At 29.4% G+C, this 16,287-nt stretch overlaps 2 protein-coding genes across 4 annotated transcripts; both read right to left on the bottom strand.

Annotated features, from left to right (window-relative positions):
* Positions 1-919: 919 nt before the first annotated feature.
* LOC137819061 (Metallo-hydrolase/oxidoreductase superfamily protein) lies at positions 920-5,426 on the bottom strand. Of its 2 annotated transcripts, none has more exons than XM_068622786.2 (12): positions 5,243-5,426; positions 4,942-5,075; positions 4,720-4,832; positions 4,032-4,073; positions 3,485-3,540; positions 3,278-3,354; positions 2,226-2,345; positions 1,984-2,060; positions 1,827-1,890; positions 1,663-1,713; positions 1,535-1,583; positions 920-1,314 (listed from the first exon to the last, which is right to left on the bottom strand). In XM_068622786.2, exons 1-12 carry the CDS (start codon positions 5,352-5,354, stop codon positions 1,196-1,198), a joined length of 1,014 nt encoding a protein of 337 aa, XP_068478887.1. In that variant the 5' UTR covers positions 5,355-5,426; the 3' UTR covers positions 920-1,195. The 2 variants fall into 2 exon arrangements, with proteins under 2 accessions (XP_068478887.1, XP_068478888.1); XM_068622787.2 differs by having other exon boundaries at positions 4,942-5,072; positions 5,243-5,410.
* Positions 5,427-9,075: 3,649 nt separating this feature from the next.
* On the bottom strand, positions 9,076-13,061 carry LOC137818894 (putative F-box/FBD/LRR-repeat protein At1g78840). 2 transcript variants are annotated; one of them, XM_068622541.2, is made up of 5 exons: positions 12,728-12,954; positions 11,666-12,224; positions 11,016-11,563; positions 10,752-10,931; positions 9,076-9,257 (listed from the first exon to the last, which is right to left on the bottom strand). In XM_068622541.2, exons 2-4 carry the CDS (start codon positions 12,165-12,167, stop codon positions 10,755-10,757), a joined length of 1,227 nt encoding a protein of 408 aa, XP_068478642.1. In that variant the 5' UTR covers positions 12,168-12,224; positions 12,728-12,954; the 3' UTR covers positions 9,076-9,257; positions 10,752-10,754. The 2 variants fall into 2 exon arrangements, with proteins under 2 accessions (XP_068478642.1, XP_068478641.1); XM_068622540.2 differs by having other exon boundaries at positions 11,016-12,224; positions 12,728-13,061.
* Positions 13,062-16,287: the final 3,226 nt, after the last annotated feature.

Below are 16,287 nucleotides of genomic sequence, written 5' to 3'. Positions count from 1 at the left end.
AATAATAAAGCACGACATATGAGTTTTAAATAATATTGAACAATTTGATTTTTTTTTTTTTTTTTTTTGAAAAACTACGTTCAAGAATAAGAACTTGTTGAAAAAAAATTTTCTTATAAGTGATTCAATTCATGAACTAAACTTTTACTTATGGTTTGATTTAACATAATTGGCTGCATGTGTTTTTTATAATTTAGCTTAACATTATTGTGTGTTGTGTAACATGATTAGTTGCTAATGTAGCATAGCTAGCTACTCATATTTTTTTATACAACTCAGTGCTATGATATAATGTCTAACAAAGTTGATTACTTATGCTTTTAATGTAGTTTGATGTTATGATGTGATGCATAAAATATAATTGTACACAAGTGTGTAAAGAATAAAGTTAAAAGATATTTTTTATATAACGTTTAAAAAGAATTTCTTTTACAAAAATAAACTAAGTGTGTATCTTTAAAAAAAAATCAACAAGAGTTTGTCACATTTCTTGTGTTTTGTGATAAAAGAAAATGGAAGTATGAAAGATAGTACAACACTTGTCTTTTTTCGACTCAAAAAAAGAGAGCACAATTGAGAAAAGAAAAACTCAAAAATCTTATTCAAACACTCGACCTAACATGACAACTCTGTCGTGTTTTTTTGCACAGATCTACTTTATCATTTGTTATTTCAAACCTTTGCAAAATGCATTGTCCACTCATTAAACTGCAGGTATTACGTGATCCATTTTGCAACCAATAAAAAAGAAAAGTACTTGCTTTTCTGAACGTAACACTTATCTTTTATTGACTCAGTGCGTAGAAAACATAGTGGACCATAGTCTCAATGAGTTTCTTTTGTATGTTTTTTTTTTCATATTGACTCAACATGATTTGCTGAGTGGGAACCTTATAGGCCACAAATATACAAAATAACATAAGAATAAGCTCTGATTGCGTTTATTATGGGCAACAATACTTGAAATGTTTGATTGTGTCAATGTCAAAGTAGTGTTTCCAACCTTGTGAGAGTTTCAGTGTTCAAATCTACTAAATTCAAACACCATAATTCTGTCCTCCAACACTGTTAATTTGCTATGCATAGACCTGCTTTTCAGAGGATTTGCACAACATGAGATTTGCCAAAAAGTTTCCTCTCTTTTGTTTAATAACTGTTCTTTGAGACAAAAAAATTCATTGAGGCTGTATAAAATCTAGAGTCTGAGTGGTATACGAAGTCCATCGTAGCTCAGTTGTGCATCAAGGCCCTCAGACTCCAATAAGCTTGCAAGGTAGTTATTCACTTCTTCATGATCCATCAGATGCATCATACCTTCAAATAACCAATAAGGAGACATGAAAACTATTTCTCTTAAACATTGTAGATTGACGATGTATCACTAACTGCCTCAGATTTTTTTTTATCTACTAATTTCGAACTTCTTAAGGGGTTCTATCAAGCTTCACAAATGCATGATTAATGAACCATAGTAGATTAAGGCAAGAAAGTAGTTAAAGCATTATGATAACTGGAAGGCTCAAGCTAAACTTACCAGTAAAAAGTGTTCTTTTGGGTTGAATCTTTCGCACTTCCTCCAACGCCTGAAATGGAATATCGGAATAAGTCTCCATCCTAAAAGAAAAGTTTGAACAAATGTAAAGCTGGTTATTAGTTTATTACCCTTGGAAGTCCAAAATGTGTAGAAGAAGAACAATCAGGTCTCAAGGCATCCTGTGGAATCAAACACCATATGAATGAGGGAGAAATCATACATGTACTCAGTTATTTCATGTAAGTATAAAGCACAACTGTGGAAAGATAAAAAAGATTGTATGGTATATCACCATGATTAGAACTTCACAGTCCTTTAGAAGTGGATAAGTTTCTTCAGGAATTTCACTAACATCACTGCAAATGTAGAGACAAGATCAGCCCACATTAATAGATGAAAAGGATGAACTGGATCATATGCAAGTACTTTCTACGGTGTAGAAACATTACCTAATGTAACATATATTACCAAAACGAAAACCAAGGGACCGATAATTCTGGCCGTGCCAAACTGGTAATGGGGTAAACTGGAGTACAATAATAGAAGGAAAAAAGAACAGAGCCAAGCCCCGTCCACAACAAGGAACAAGTCAGAAATTAATTGGTTGAGCAATAGAGAGAAAAAAACTTGAACAGGGACAAAGTACAAGAATACCCCACTTGAAGATATTAAAACTAATAATGGTACTGACCTTCAGTCCATGTACAAAAAATGGTTCTTCCGATATAATTTTGAATTGCAAGTCTGAGACTTTGGCACCAGGTATGATAACACTAGTATCTACTAAATAATAATGGGTCTTTGTCATCACCTGCATTTTTCAGTAGAGATTACAAGAATAAATTCAGTATAAAAACATATCACACCAGTTGCTTGCTGAAGTAGCAAATGATGAATGATTCAACAGATCATTGAAAATGAAAACCACAAGCTTTCACTACTTTTCCCCTTCACTCTACCGTAGTCCTACTAGTGCTATTAAGAGGAACTCCGAATCCCCACCTCAGAAGAAATTAAATATCTAATCGAAAAGGAAAAAAAATTCCCTATGGCATCTTTATTTTTCAGCTAACAGCAATCTAAATAATGACAATTGTCTTAAAAGCAGAGTACATTATTGAAACAGTCATGTCATGAATACACGCAGGATGAGCAGCTTCTCTTCTCTCTTAGACATGATTTCAGAAGCTAATATAGCAAAAAAAATTGTTCCATCGTGCAAATTAGAAAAGATTGAACCTCTGGAGATATTAAATAGGATCTTCTGATACAAAATTTCCAGGACTTCAGCCTATATCAGAAAATGAAGATTTGATTTCTTCAGATGGCAATTATTATTAGGTTTCAGTAGGCTAGTTTAGGTAGGTATAGTTAAATCCACTATTTAACCCTACTCAAATTTTACTTACAATTAGTCATAAATATTTTCTAAATGTATAATGAATTTCTGTGGTGTAAATGTTAAAGCCGATGCAGAGGTTCATTAACATTAAGTAGATATATATAATATATACTTCAATAACATCAGTTGTGTATACCTTTGGCAATCCCAGAGAAAGAATGAACATCAATATGCACAAATTCACGATTGCTTATGGTATGAATTAATTTCTTAAAAAATGATACATAGATATACAGGAGGTCTTTCAAACTTAAATCAAAATTACAACGTACATAAACAGATATCAAGCAGAAAGTAAAATTGACAACTTGGATTTAGAAGGAAAGCACATAGAAGAGGACCTCAAAGTCTCGTTTGGTTACATGTATTGGAATATGAAGCTGAACATTGTTTGTCCAATCTCTAAGATCATCAAGACCTGGGTAGAAGAAAGAAGCAGAGTTTGTTTATATGACGAATTACATTTCTTATTACTTTAGCCAAGCATATGCATGTCGTATTGATATTAATTATCCAAAGAATATTATTAAAGATCATTGATGTCAGACCTCCAATTGCATCAGCATGTGAATGAGTGATAATGACCGCATCTATTGTTCTTATCCTGCAGACATACAAGTTACAGAGATATAAAACCAAGGCAGAAAAATACAAGAAAATCTGTACAACACCATCTACTACATAAATTTTAGGGTCAATAATAAAGATTCCTCAAGAAAAAAAAAAAACATTTGAAACAAAAAATGTCACTGACATACAAGTATTCTAATATTATTTTCTCTTAAATAGTTTAACATTAAAAAACATTCCAGATATTTGACAAGCCCAATTCATTTTGCATGGGTATTGATGCTTGCACAATCTTACACCCATACACTCCTTACGGACTTCTATATGCAAACCATAGGATAACCTTAACTAACTTTGTCAACAGTCCAAATCTGTGAATATACCAGACAAGTTTCTGCAAGTTTCGTTTCCTAATTTGCATGTCCTTTCATTACCATTGTTATTAATGTTAAAGAAAGCAAAAAATAAAATACATAGTAGAGAAGCCATCACATGTAACAACGTTAATAACAGGTAAAAACTAACCCATAAGCAGGAAACCACCGGAGAGCACTGTGATAGAAAAATCTGCAACAAGTAAACTAATTTTTTATCAGCACCCAAATGAAGCACATAATCTAATCATGCACAGGTTTGCCTTGAAACTGAATTCAAATGATTTAAATCCCATCTTACAATAATTAAAATCTACAATATATTCATGGTTCAGACATCACTTTATCCTAACATAGCATATATCATCCCATGACTAGGCAACTCAGACTTAATTAGAATCCAGTCCACAGATACAAGACTATCTTTGAGAGAAACAAGAAAATACTCATTGACACCCATAATCCATTCTATCATGAACAAGAAGCATACTATGCATATCCATGTGCATGCAACCAGCTCAGCACTTCAAATCATTGAAGGTGTAGAGTCCTTCAATTCTTAATAATCAATTTTGGGCATCTTCAGTATACAATACGAATTATACAAGCATTGTATAAAAGGAAATCTAAAATTGTTATGTATTAATTTGTTCATGTTCCAACAGAGTTTTGACAAACTCAAAAAAGAAAAGAAAGTACAATAAGGAGCCATCCTAGAACCACCACGAAATCGCATATATGGACTAACATTCAAAAGAAAAGTAAGATAAATCCCATCCTCCTAATTCCTAACCCAACACAATTGCAGTGCATATCACATAGGACAATCAAAAACATACTTTCCAGCATCTATAAGAATATTCTGTGTTCCTGAAGAATTGGGGTGACGAATGAGGATGCTTGTGTTAAGTCTCTTATTCTTATCATACGGCTGGGCAGCTTTAGAACACACCTGTAATAACCATCATACAAAAACCAACAAACCTTAATGATCCAATTCCATAGCATCATATTTCATCAATTATAATAACACGGTTTGGTTGTTGAATAATGTCATGTACCTTACATTTTTTCAAAGGGTCAGTCAAGCAACTAACACGAGGAACCCCTTCACTGGTTCCAGTCCCCAAAAAAATAACCTCTCCTTGTCTCTGATCACCACCTAGTTCCACTCCACCGTCTTCCTTAGAGGCTGCTGCAGCAACATGAACTCACAAGTCAACACAAATTGCAAGTAATAGTTTAGTGATGCATAAAAAAAGATGTGTAATTTTGAACAAAGAATAGAGTTGGAATAGAAAAGATAGGTTAAGGTGAGGTGGGATTGTGAGAAAAAGAAAATGGTGGAAGTTGAGTGGGTACTGGAGTGGATGGAAGAGAAGGCAAGGAAGGAAGAGGGACGAGAGCGCCATGAAAATGGGGAGCGACGAGGAAGGAATGGAGAAGGAAGAAGACGAATGGACGCAACCACCATTGATTGAATGATTCAGTGTCTGTGTAGTGTTTGTCTTTTTGTCAGACACACGAACAATTACACACGTGTGTTGTGTTGTTGTAAGAAAAAAGCTAATTCTAGAGGTCACAGTATTTTTAATCGGTAATAAAAAATAATAAATATGAATGAATTTATGGGTGATCCAAACTCAATTCTAACCTTTTTTTACTATATTTGCTTTCAAGTCTGTTTCTATAAAATTTTCTTAGCTAACCCAGAAGAATACATCTGGGGCAAACAATCATACAACTTGAATGAATACGTCATGAGATATACAAACCAACAGATATATGCACCAATCAGAAAAGGAAAAATGCACAAATTGTGACTTATATGTAATCCATGACCAAACCTTTAATTGAACCAAAGCAAAAGAAATTGGTACGTTACTTTTTTGTTTTAAATTGATATTCTTTTCTATTAAATAAAAAATTAAATATATTTATAAAAAAAATAAGGATATTTATTAATAAGGATTATTTTTTCTGCAGATGGTCGTATTCACCAAAAACCTCTTTTGAGAAACCCCAAAACAAACTAAAGTCATCCGATGGAAACCAAGGATTGAAACACCACCACTTCTACCACTAGATGACATTGTTGTATGAAAATGATATATTGTTTGAGATATTCAAAACATTATTCAAACTGCATCAATCCAAGTTTTGCATAGAAAACAATCATGATACATAGGTAGATTATACCTATTCATAAAGGATTCAAAGAACAAACTAGATGAAAGCCTAAATCTTAAATTAGCCAACTTATCAGCACATGCATTCCCTCCACGAAAAATATGAATAATCATAAACTTATACTAATTAAAATATGTATTTCATCGATTGTCAAAATTTATTTATAGATATAGAAAACATAAATTATAAATTTATTTACAGATATAGAAAAATATAAATTAAAAGAAGATAATGAATAATAGGATGATTATAGATTCTTTTTGTTTTCTATTTTTCTTTTAGAAAAAAAGATAACTTTATTTTTCTTTTTTAATTTTTAAGTTTATATTTTTTTAAACTGTATGGTTATTTTGTTTTTATATGGTAGATAGAATTACAAAAAGACAAAAAAGATAAAAAAAAAAAATTAAAAAGTTGCATGCATTTTGTCAAAATAAATTTTGTATTTAGAAATAGTTTAACACAAAAAGCTCAAAATCCTTATGAGTACCTTTGTGATGTCCCAATCACCTTATAGATCCTGTAGTGAGAGGAAGTTATTAAGGCAAACAAATAAAACAAAAATATCTCTTGATTAATTTTATGTAAATACCTAAAATGAAATATTTTGAATTGATAAAAAATAATTAGTTGCTATAATGACTAAATTAGAGACCATTTTAGAAACTAAAAAAAAATTGGTTTCTAAATTAGTTTATATTATTGTTAAATGGTTTCTAAAATGATATCTAATTAGCTACCAATGTTTTTGCTACCAAATTTAGAATTTAAATAATTGGTAGTTAAAACTTTAGTAGCTAATTAGATACCAATTTAGAAACTATTTAACAATAATAAAAATTATTTAACAATAATAGAAACTAATTTAAAAAAAAAAATTCTCTAAAATGGTCTCTAATTTAATCTCTATAGCAACTAATTGTTTTTTTGTCTCTAAAATTAATTTCTATTTGATGATTTTATTGTAGTTAAATTGTCATTACGCAAAACATTCATCATATATTTATAATTTATTTTTAATACTCAACTTTTTCAAACTATTTATATTTTACTTGAAATGGTTAACATATACTTTAAATGTGATTTATGTTCCTGTAAATAGGATTTTATTTGTTTTTAGTTCTTGAAATTTGTTATTATTATTTTTGGATCCCTATCATTTTCTTAAGTGTTATTTTTTTATACTTATTTTGGCCCTAAAAACCTAAAATTAAATTAAAATAATAGGATAATAGATAATATTTAAAATTAAGATAATTACGTTTCTTTTAGATGCTCAATTTATTTTAGTGATGTATTGGGGAAATTAACTAATTGGTTTCAGTTGTTTTAAGGGCTTTTATTCACTATAATTAAGTGTCACGCTATTAATATGGACTAAGAGGTTGTTTACCTTCATTTATATATCTTAATGTGGTTTAAGGTTTAGAGTTTAAGTTTATTATTTGTTAGTCTATCACATTACCTCCAACACACATCTCTCTTTATTTTCCTTTTGTGTTGTTATTTTAAAAATGATAAACTTAATCTAATTAATAGCATACAATTTACTATAATTATTAAATTTTACTTTACGGATGAAAAACTTTTTGTTTTCTCTACCTTCTATTTGTTGCAAAACTAAAGTTTGACTTTCCAATTTAACAAAGGAAAAATCTAACCAAAGTTAGTTGGACAACTCAACAAAAGTAGTTTCACTGAGTGAGGGTATTAAAAGAAACTCTCACTTAAACAACTCAAACGAAATCTTTGCTTAAGCACTTCAAAATTTTGCTTGAGCAATGGTATTAAATGAAGTACTCAATGGAGTGACTAACACAAAACCTCCCCTTAAGCGCCTCAAAATTTGCTTGAATAAGGGTAAAACGAAATACTAACGAGAGTGACTCAGACAATATCTTAGCTTAAACCCCTAAATTTCGCTTGAACGAAAGTATTAGACAAAACACTCATTGGAGTGACTTTGTCGATACCTCCGCTTGAGCACTTCTAAATTATGATAACTCTAAAATGAAACTAACTCACTTGAACTCATAACAACATTCTCATCCCACTTTTGTAAAATTATTCCTTTAAAATGCAACAATGAATTTACTTTATATTTAAGACTAAAAGAAAATGAAGACTCCATATAGATAGATAAGGAAGGACCTTAGTTCAACATGCAAAGCAAAGACTTTGGACTCAACGTGTACCTAAAGAACATCAACCACAAAAACCATTGATAAACTTCAGACTCCAGATATAATGGAAGAACCTCCAAATTAAAAACGAACATGAACTAGATTTTGTGTGAAAGTAAAGAACATCAGACACACATGTGACAAAAGTTGTTTCGATTCTACATGCAATCGGAGAACATTAAACTCACATGAAACAATTGTTTTTCAGATTTTATATACAACTAGAGAACATTAGACGTATATGTCATATATGTTATTCATATTTTACATGCAAATTAGACGCACATGCAACAAATGTTCTTTAGATTCTACATGATACTGAAGAATATTAGACACACATGCAACAAATATTTTTCTTAATTTACATGCAATTAAAAATAAAAGATATTTGAAGATAGAGAAAAGATAAAACAAAAAAAAAAAAAAAAAAGTGCAAGCGGAAGAGAGAATAAAAAGATGAAAATATTGTCTAATACAAAAATTAAAAATAATATTTCTTAAAATCAAACCACTTGAAACAAATTACAATTCTTTCTTATTAATTGTGATTCTTTTGTAATAATTAGCTTGGGACCCTCCAATAATTATATCGGGCCATGAACTTTCAAAAGAAGAGAGATTTTCTACTTTATATTCTCTCTTTTCAAAGATGGTGCAACACTTCTATGATTCTTTAGTTTTTTTTTTTATTTTTGTTAACAATTTTTCTCCATTATTGTTTTTAACACTAATTTTCAATTATTTTAAAATATAATAAGGTGGTATTTAGATATGGGAGGGAGAAGCAAGATATGACTATAAAACCAGAATCATGATACAAAATTGTAAAAAAGCATTTGAATTTCTATTTCCTTATAACTTGTTTTTCAAAAATCAACCACATGAATTTATCCAATTTTTTTCCCCAATAAAACTATACCAAGCACTAATCCTTGTTTGAATCATACGAATCCAAGTATTGGGTTAATTCCACCTCAGTGAGTCAAACCTCCTCTCCAAAGTATCTGCAAAATTAAGAACAAAAGAGCATCCATTCTGTCAAACACATTGAGGTTTCAAATAAAGATAGCAAAGAAATCATTATCAAGATTCATGAGGAATATGCATATATGCATGTTTATATATTTACAAACACTCACATTCAAGTACCAGAAATTGATAAAGAAATACGTGAAATTCATTCTCCACTTAGCAAAAAACAATTAGATATGTAAATACCAAATTTAGATTGTCAACTTTTCATTGCATCAAAGATCCAAGTTGTGTCAGATGTTAAAGGTGACATGCTTTTCTCAGTTGATATGCTTCTACTATTAATCATACAAATACCTTATTAATGATGAAAACAAAATACCAAACACATCTGAGTATTACATTGACTAAGAATTTCCCAGCTGAATTGATAGTCAAGATGAAACAGAAGAAAAGGTGGTTATGACTAGAGAGTTGATAAGAGGTAGAAAAGAATACAATTCTCTTAAACTCTCAAATCTCCTTGGATGAATACTAGGTGGTCTGTCAAAATGACAGAATTACTCAGGACAAAATCAAGCACATATATTCTACATGGTGTATTTTAAATTTAAAGAAAAATATTCATAATCTCCTCCATAACACAATTATCAATACTAACAAGCTGGCATCTACATCATCACACACAAGGCTACTATGCTCAAAATAAAGACTATAAGTCCTTATTTTTTGTCTATACCTCACCAGTCTCTAAAATCTGATACTGACAACTGAGCTTCTCTTCTTGTCTCTCATACTCATGGGCATGAAACATGTCCTAGAATAACAACTTTGGCTCAGGCTCAGGTTCAAAGAATTGTTACATGAACCAAGACATGACGAGGTTTCGTAATGCAACAAAATGCTAACAATGAACTAAAGTCCCAAAATTATCACAAGCAGAGAGAGTTTGAGTTTGAAACATGAGAAGTACTGTAATCACTAGTTCATAAAGGGTGGTTGTTCGGCAGGTTTTACGGCAAATCAAAAAGGGAGACTAATAGAAAAGGAAGACTAACTGGGTCGACAAAGAGAGGGTTGGGGGTTAGGAAAATTAATATCTATTCCCTACTACTTTTTATGCTAGCCACCAAACACACATTGGAAAGATAGAGATGATAATGCAAACAAATAGCAATGAGCATATTCAATAGCTCTTCAAACTTTTGAACATGCTAAAAAATATATACATCAGTGAATCCCAATACATACAAAAATTAAAGGCAATGAATACATTTGTTGTCTTAAGTCATGGAACAACTATGTGAGCAAAATAAATGTAAGATTAGGTTGAAAGTTTTAGTATTATCCACTGATTAGGAACGTCAACCAATCATTGAACCAAGTTCTTTTATTTTATTTTGTTTTGTTTTGTTTGATTTTAGAGTGATTTATGATGAACTATTACAAACATATTAAGGAATATAATTAGTATTATAGTAACAGAGAGAACAGAATATTAGTGAATGAATATGATTTATAAATACCTTCTAAACAGCCACAATCTCAAAGTCTGCATGCTGAGAACAATTGCGGAAGTAGGCAGTTATATGGTCAAGGTTGTTTATGAAGATTTTATATGTTGATCCCACTCCAAAGTTCAATGACTTCAATTTACTAGGAGGCAAAGATTCTGGCTTTAACAGGGCTGCAGTTCCACAAGTTACCTGAGATTGAAAAAGTTATAAAAAATTATACATAGGCCAACAGTTGCAGTCATAGGAACAAACATAACAGAAATTTCTACATACCGCAGCTGTACAGAAAGATAGTTTAATAGCTTCTGCACTATGACATCCCCGTAACATATTGATCAAACCATGTAGAGTCTCCTCTCTTTTCCTTCGTCGACATTTTTCAAATCGATCATGTGGTTCATGTATATCAATGACCAAGCCATCCAAAGACGGAAGACGGAACTCAAAGAAAGCACAAGGTGTAGAATACAAGTAAGTGAAATTGGAAAGCTGTGGTGCAGCAACTACAATCTTGCATTTGAAGCGGTTGCACATTAGATTCAAGTTACTGAGTTTGGGAGCAGATATCACAAAATCCTTAGGGTTCAAATCTGACTTAAAGGACATTTCACTTAAGTGCAAATTCTTCATATGGACACAATTAGCAAATGGATCCAGACAGTCAATTCCTGTGTAACACAGAGTGAAGTTATTTAGATGCAGGGTTGTCAACGTTGTGAAACCAAATAGTTCTGCCAAACTTGCAAATGGATTTGAAAAGTCAGCAGCAGCAGGATCCATTGCAAACTGTTCCAGATGCAACAGGTCCAATGATTTGCAACCTATAGGGGATGACACATTCGTAGGATGGCAATCTTTTAACTCAAGCTTTTTCAAAGATTGGCAAGAAAATAGAGACAAAGGAATTTCAACAGGAGGACTACCAGATGTTTTTGCACGGAGATTGATTTTGATTTCTTCAACCCCATGTGATGCTGCATACTCAATAACCTTATTCAAAAGATGTTGATCTGTGGCATAATCTACCCCAAAGCGATAGTAAACAAGAAGTTTGACATGAGAAGAATCACGGTGGTTTAGGACCCACAGCACAAACTTCTTGAAGTCAACCAACCGAGTGAATGATTTGCTACTGAAATTCAGGCAGGGAACTGAAACCCAAAGATACCTCCACCTCTTTGATAAAACAGAAGTTTGAATAGCATCCTTTGTTTCCAGAAATGACAAGATGTGATGAATAAGACAATCTGGCATGTCACTAAGTCTGTCCTCACTTTCTGCCATTTCACAATAATCTACATTTTGAGAAGCCAAAATTTTGGTTTTTGACTTCTTCAGTGCAGGACCAGATTCCTGAGAATAAGCTTTCTGCATTGCAGCTTCACAGCACTCAATTGAATCAGTCTGGTTGAAGCTTCCTATCATATTCCCTTCAAATCATTCCAAATTTGAAATGATCTAGTGATGAGTAGCACTATTACTCTACGAAGAATCCGACATAGACAAGAAAAATGGAAAATAATGAGAAAACAATGCATAACAGTCTGTTCAGTTAAGCTATAACCTATTAGAACTTCAACAGCAACAAAAAAAACTTACAAACACAATCCAGACAGATTCTATTTATCTTTTTGACGCAACCTCTGATAATAATTGAAACATAACAGTAAAAACAACTCCCTACCCATGAAAACACAGTCCCACAATCCCCCTACATCAAAAAATCATCTGTTTACAATCTTCTTTAATTCAATCCTTGAACACAGTAAAGTTTGAATCTTGACTCCCAAATCCAAGTACCCACAAACCCCACAAGTAAACCTCCCCAGCCAAAACGTATCCAAGCTATCAGCACCAATAAAAAAACCCAACTTTACCATTCCATAGTTGAAAAAATCACACAAGGGTCACCCCAACAAGCTGTGAATCAAGAAAATGAAAAGGGAAATCAATAAGAAGGTGAAAAAGGAAGAGGGGTTTTGCACCTGAGAGAGGACCCAAGAAGGAGAAGATGGTCATGTTTGAAGGGCACGCGCAGTGAGAGGCGAGTGTGTTTGAAATTGTTGGTCTAGAGAGAGAAGTTTTTGTGTATTGTGTTGTGTGAATAAGGTTTGGAAATGGTAGAAGTGGATGAGTCTTCTTCTCTCTCTTATATTACTGCTAACAAAGCTTCCAAATTCAATAGTTTTATTGCCTCTTTTTGGTACCACCCAATTGCTGAGACCAAAGTCTCTCACAATTATGTTTTTCATTCATTCTCCTTTTTACATGCCTTTGATCTTCCAGTTGTGGAAACTAAGACAAAAACAGGAAAAAATCATTTTTTTTTTCACCCCTTCTAACAATTAAGGCATGCATATGATTATTTTTCATCAATTCTTGTAAATCAATGTAACACATTTATTTATTTATTTATAACTATTATTAATAATTAATATGCACATTTATTTATTTATTCATTGGTTTCAATTTTTCCTAATGCAATAAAAGTCAACCATTGTAAATTTATTAGAAAAATATAACTTTTATAGTAATTTTAAATAAATAAATGAGATAAATTATTGGGAGGGGAAATTAGCCCCATAACCTTTTCCTTAAATGTTTTTAGTTGAAATTACATTAGGTATAACATGTTTGATTGGATGATAAATATGTGCATCTTCCACATCTATTTCTAAAGATAAAGTTTGGAGATTTTCTTTTATAAATATTTATAGGGAACAAACAAAATGATTTTTTTATAAGTTAAAATTAATTTATGAATAAATTATTTTTACAAAATTTATTTTATATTATTTATTTATGTATGAGCTAATTTTAATTATTCTTTGTGTTTAAAAGTGTTTATGAAAAGCTTGGTAATCTGATTTCATATAAAGATTACAAAGAGTTGTGTTAGCTTAACACCTTAGATAATTTGAATTAAATATGCTTTTACATCTTCAATCTCTTTCTTTTATTTATTTATATCCTGTTTAAGTACATTTTTGTTCTATGTATCTTTTTATTTAATGAATTATTTAAAACCTTTGAATACTATACTTTTTATGAATCTTTCTTAAACATTACAATTAATGTATTATAGATTTGATGAAATAAATGTTAAGAGATAGTAGTATAATGATTTTTTAGATTGTTATTAATGTATTTTGTTTTTAACATTTAATTATGAAAAAAAATCAAATGATAGCTCTTTATTATTTATTATTTTATAGTAGTTCAATGAATTTTTATTAATGTAATGGCTAATTTCTATTTTCAACTCTAATGTTTTTAAGAATGAAACTAAATTATTTAAAATTTTACTGAAAAGGTATGCCTGAGACTATTGGAAATAAGTGTAAATATTTGTAATATTTAAAATATTAGCATTTTTGTTATAATGAGATGCAAATGATTGGATATATACATTGTAATTTATTTATTATGTTTTACTACATTACTATATATTTCAGGAAGAATGTTTTTAGAATATGTCTGTTTTTTTTTTTTAAATTAACAATGTTTTATGATAAATTATTTGTATGAATAAAGAATTTTGAAAATATTAAAATTTAAAAATTTTAATAATTTGATTAATTAAAATGATAAATTTTGAATTCTACTAAAATATAAGAATTTTGAAATTTATTTTATTTTCTCTCATATTTTGTATTTTTTTTCATACACTAGTTCGTTAGTTAGTGTTGACCTCACTGTTGAAATAGTTTTTGGTAATAAGATGTATTTGACTTACTTAAAAAAATTACATTAACTTTTTATTAATTTTACAATTATTTTTTAGTAAGAGTGTTGAATTTTTTTATTAACTCGTACTTTAATATTATTTTTTAATCGATGTTAGTTATTTTTATTTTTTTTTAATATTAAGGTGATTCATTGACTTAAGTCAATGTGTTGGTTTTCAATTATAGTCGACTGATATTTTTTTAATTAATGTTAATCGTGCTACTATTTCAATAAATATTAGCTAGGTTTTTTTTAATTTAGGTTTAGGTTATTTTTACATAAATATTGGTTAGAATTTTCTCAGCTATAACTATTTTTATATTCATGTTGGCTAAAAATTTATGGATAATTGTGAAATTATTTTTCGATCAGTTTAAGTAAAAAAAATAACAATTTTCGTTAATAGGAGTTATATTTTTTATTAAAATTATTTTTTGTTTGTGTAAGCAAAAATTGTTCATAGGTTTATATTAATTAAAGTTTTTGTGACCAACGTTAATAAAATATATTTTATTCGTAATGAATTAGATTTTTATGGTTGTGATTTTTTTTTTCTTTCTTTTTTTTAGAAACAAACCATGTATATAAATACATGCTTGTAAATCTTAATTTTACGTTATCGGTAATAGTGATTTAGACTTTATGTTAAGACTAGTTCCTTATAGATTATATATTTTTTTAAAATGTGACAATAATTTTCAAAATTAATTATTAATTAAGAATCAGAATTTAAGTATGAAAAAACAAATATTCATCGTACAATATTCGTATTCGAGAAAATAAGCATAAATTACTATCATTTACGATATTAAATATATATTATTTTTCTGTCAAATATTGTCCATCAAAATAAGATAACATTGTTTAAATTAAAACAAGTCTAGAACAATGATTGTGGATAAAACCGTTGTTTTAAATCTTAAATCAAAACGATTGAGTCTAAATCGAGGGTCGTGGGTAGAACCGTTGTCGTCGACCTTTTCTGTTCCGGTTAATCCATTTATCTAAGAAAATAATTGAAATTGCTTTTTTCTTGAGATTGTATAGTTTTTAAAGTTTTTATTTTTTATTTATACATAAGTTAATTTTTTTATTAAAAACTATTTTTCTTTATTATTTTTCATTTTTTTTCTGAATAAGTTTATTGAAACAAAGTAAAAAAGTTTATTACATTTTCAATTAAATGATATAAAGTGTGGGAGGGAAGTGGACAAATTTGTATGTACAATATTAATTTTTTTAAAATATTTTTAGTTAACCTAATTTCAAGTATATGTTTTCATAAGTATATATTTTTATCATGTTTGATTAGATATTACAAGTGTGTCCTCATATGTTTTCACACCCGTTAAAGTTTTCATTGTAGAAGTTAAAGAAAAACCATTTAAAGGTTCAATAAAGCTTAAAATAATTCAAACCAAATTTACCTTATAAAATATTTTTGTTAACTTTATTGAATAAGATGCTCAGTTAGTGTGATTTTTTTTTATATATGTTTAATTAAAATTATTAAAATAAATCAATTTTAAAGATAAAAAATAATTAATCGTTATATTAACTAAATTATATATTATTTTAGAGATTAAAAAAAATTGACACCTAAATTAAATTTTATTATCGATAAATAATTTATAAATTGGTATTTATTTAATACTTAAATTTTAGCTATCAATTATTTAAATTTTAAAATTGATATATAAAATATTGAAAGCTAATTAGATATCATTTTAGAAACTAGGTATGAATAATACAAATTAATTTAAGTACTAATATTTTTTTTATAAGATAGTATGGGATTTAGTTAATATAACAACTA

The sequence above is a fragment of the Phaseolus vulgaris genome, chromosome 10 (genome assembly GCF_051622355.1).
Source record: "Phaseolus vulgaris cultivar YP4 chromosome 10, ASM5162235v1, whole genome shotgun sequence".
In the NCBI taxonomy this organism is placed as follows: domain Eukaryota; kingdom Viridiplantae; phylum Streptophyta; class Magnoliopsida; order Fabales; family Fabaceae; genus Phaseolus; species Phaseolus vulgaris.
Note: the sequence above shows the minus strand (reverse complement) of the source record. Positions and strands in the feature narration are given on the sequence as shown.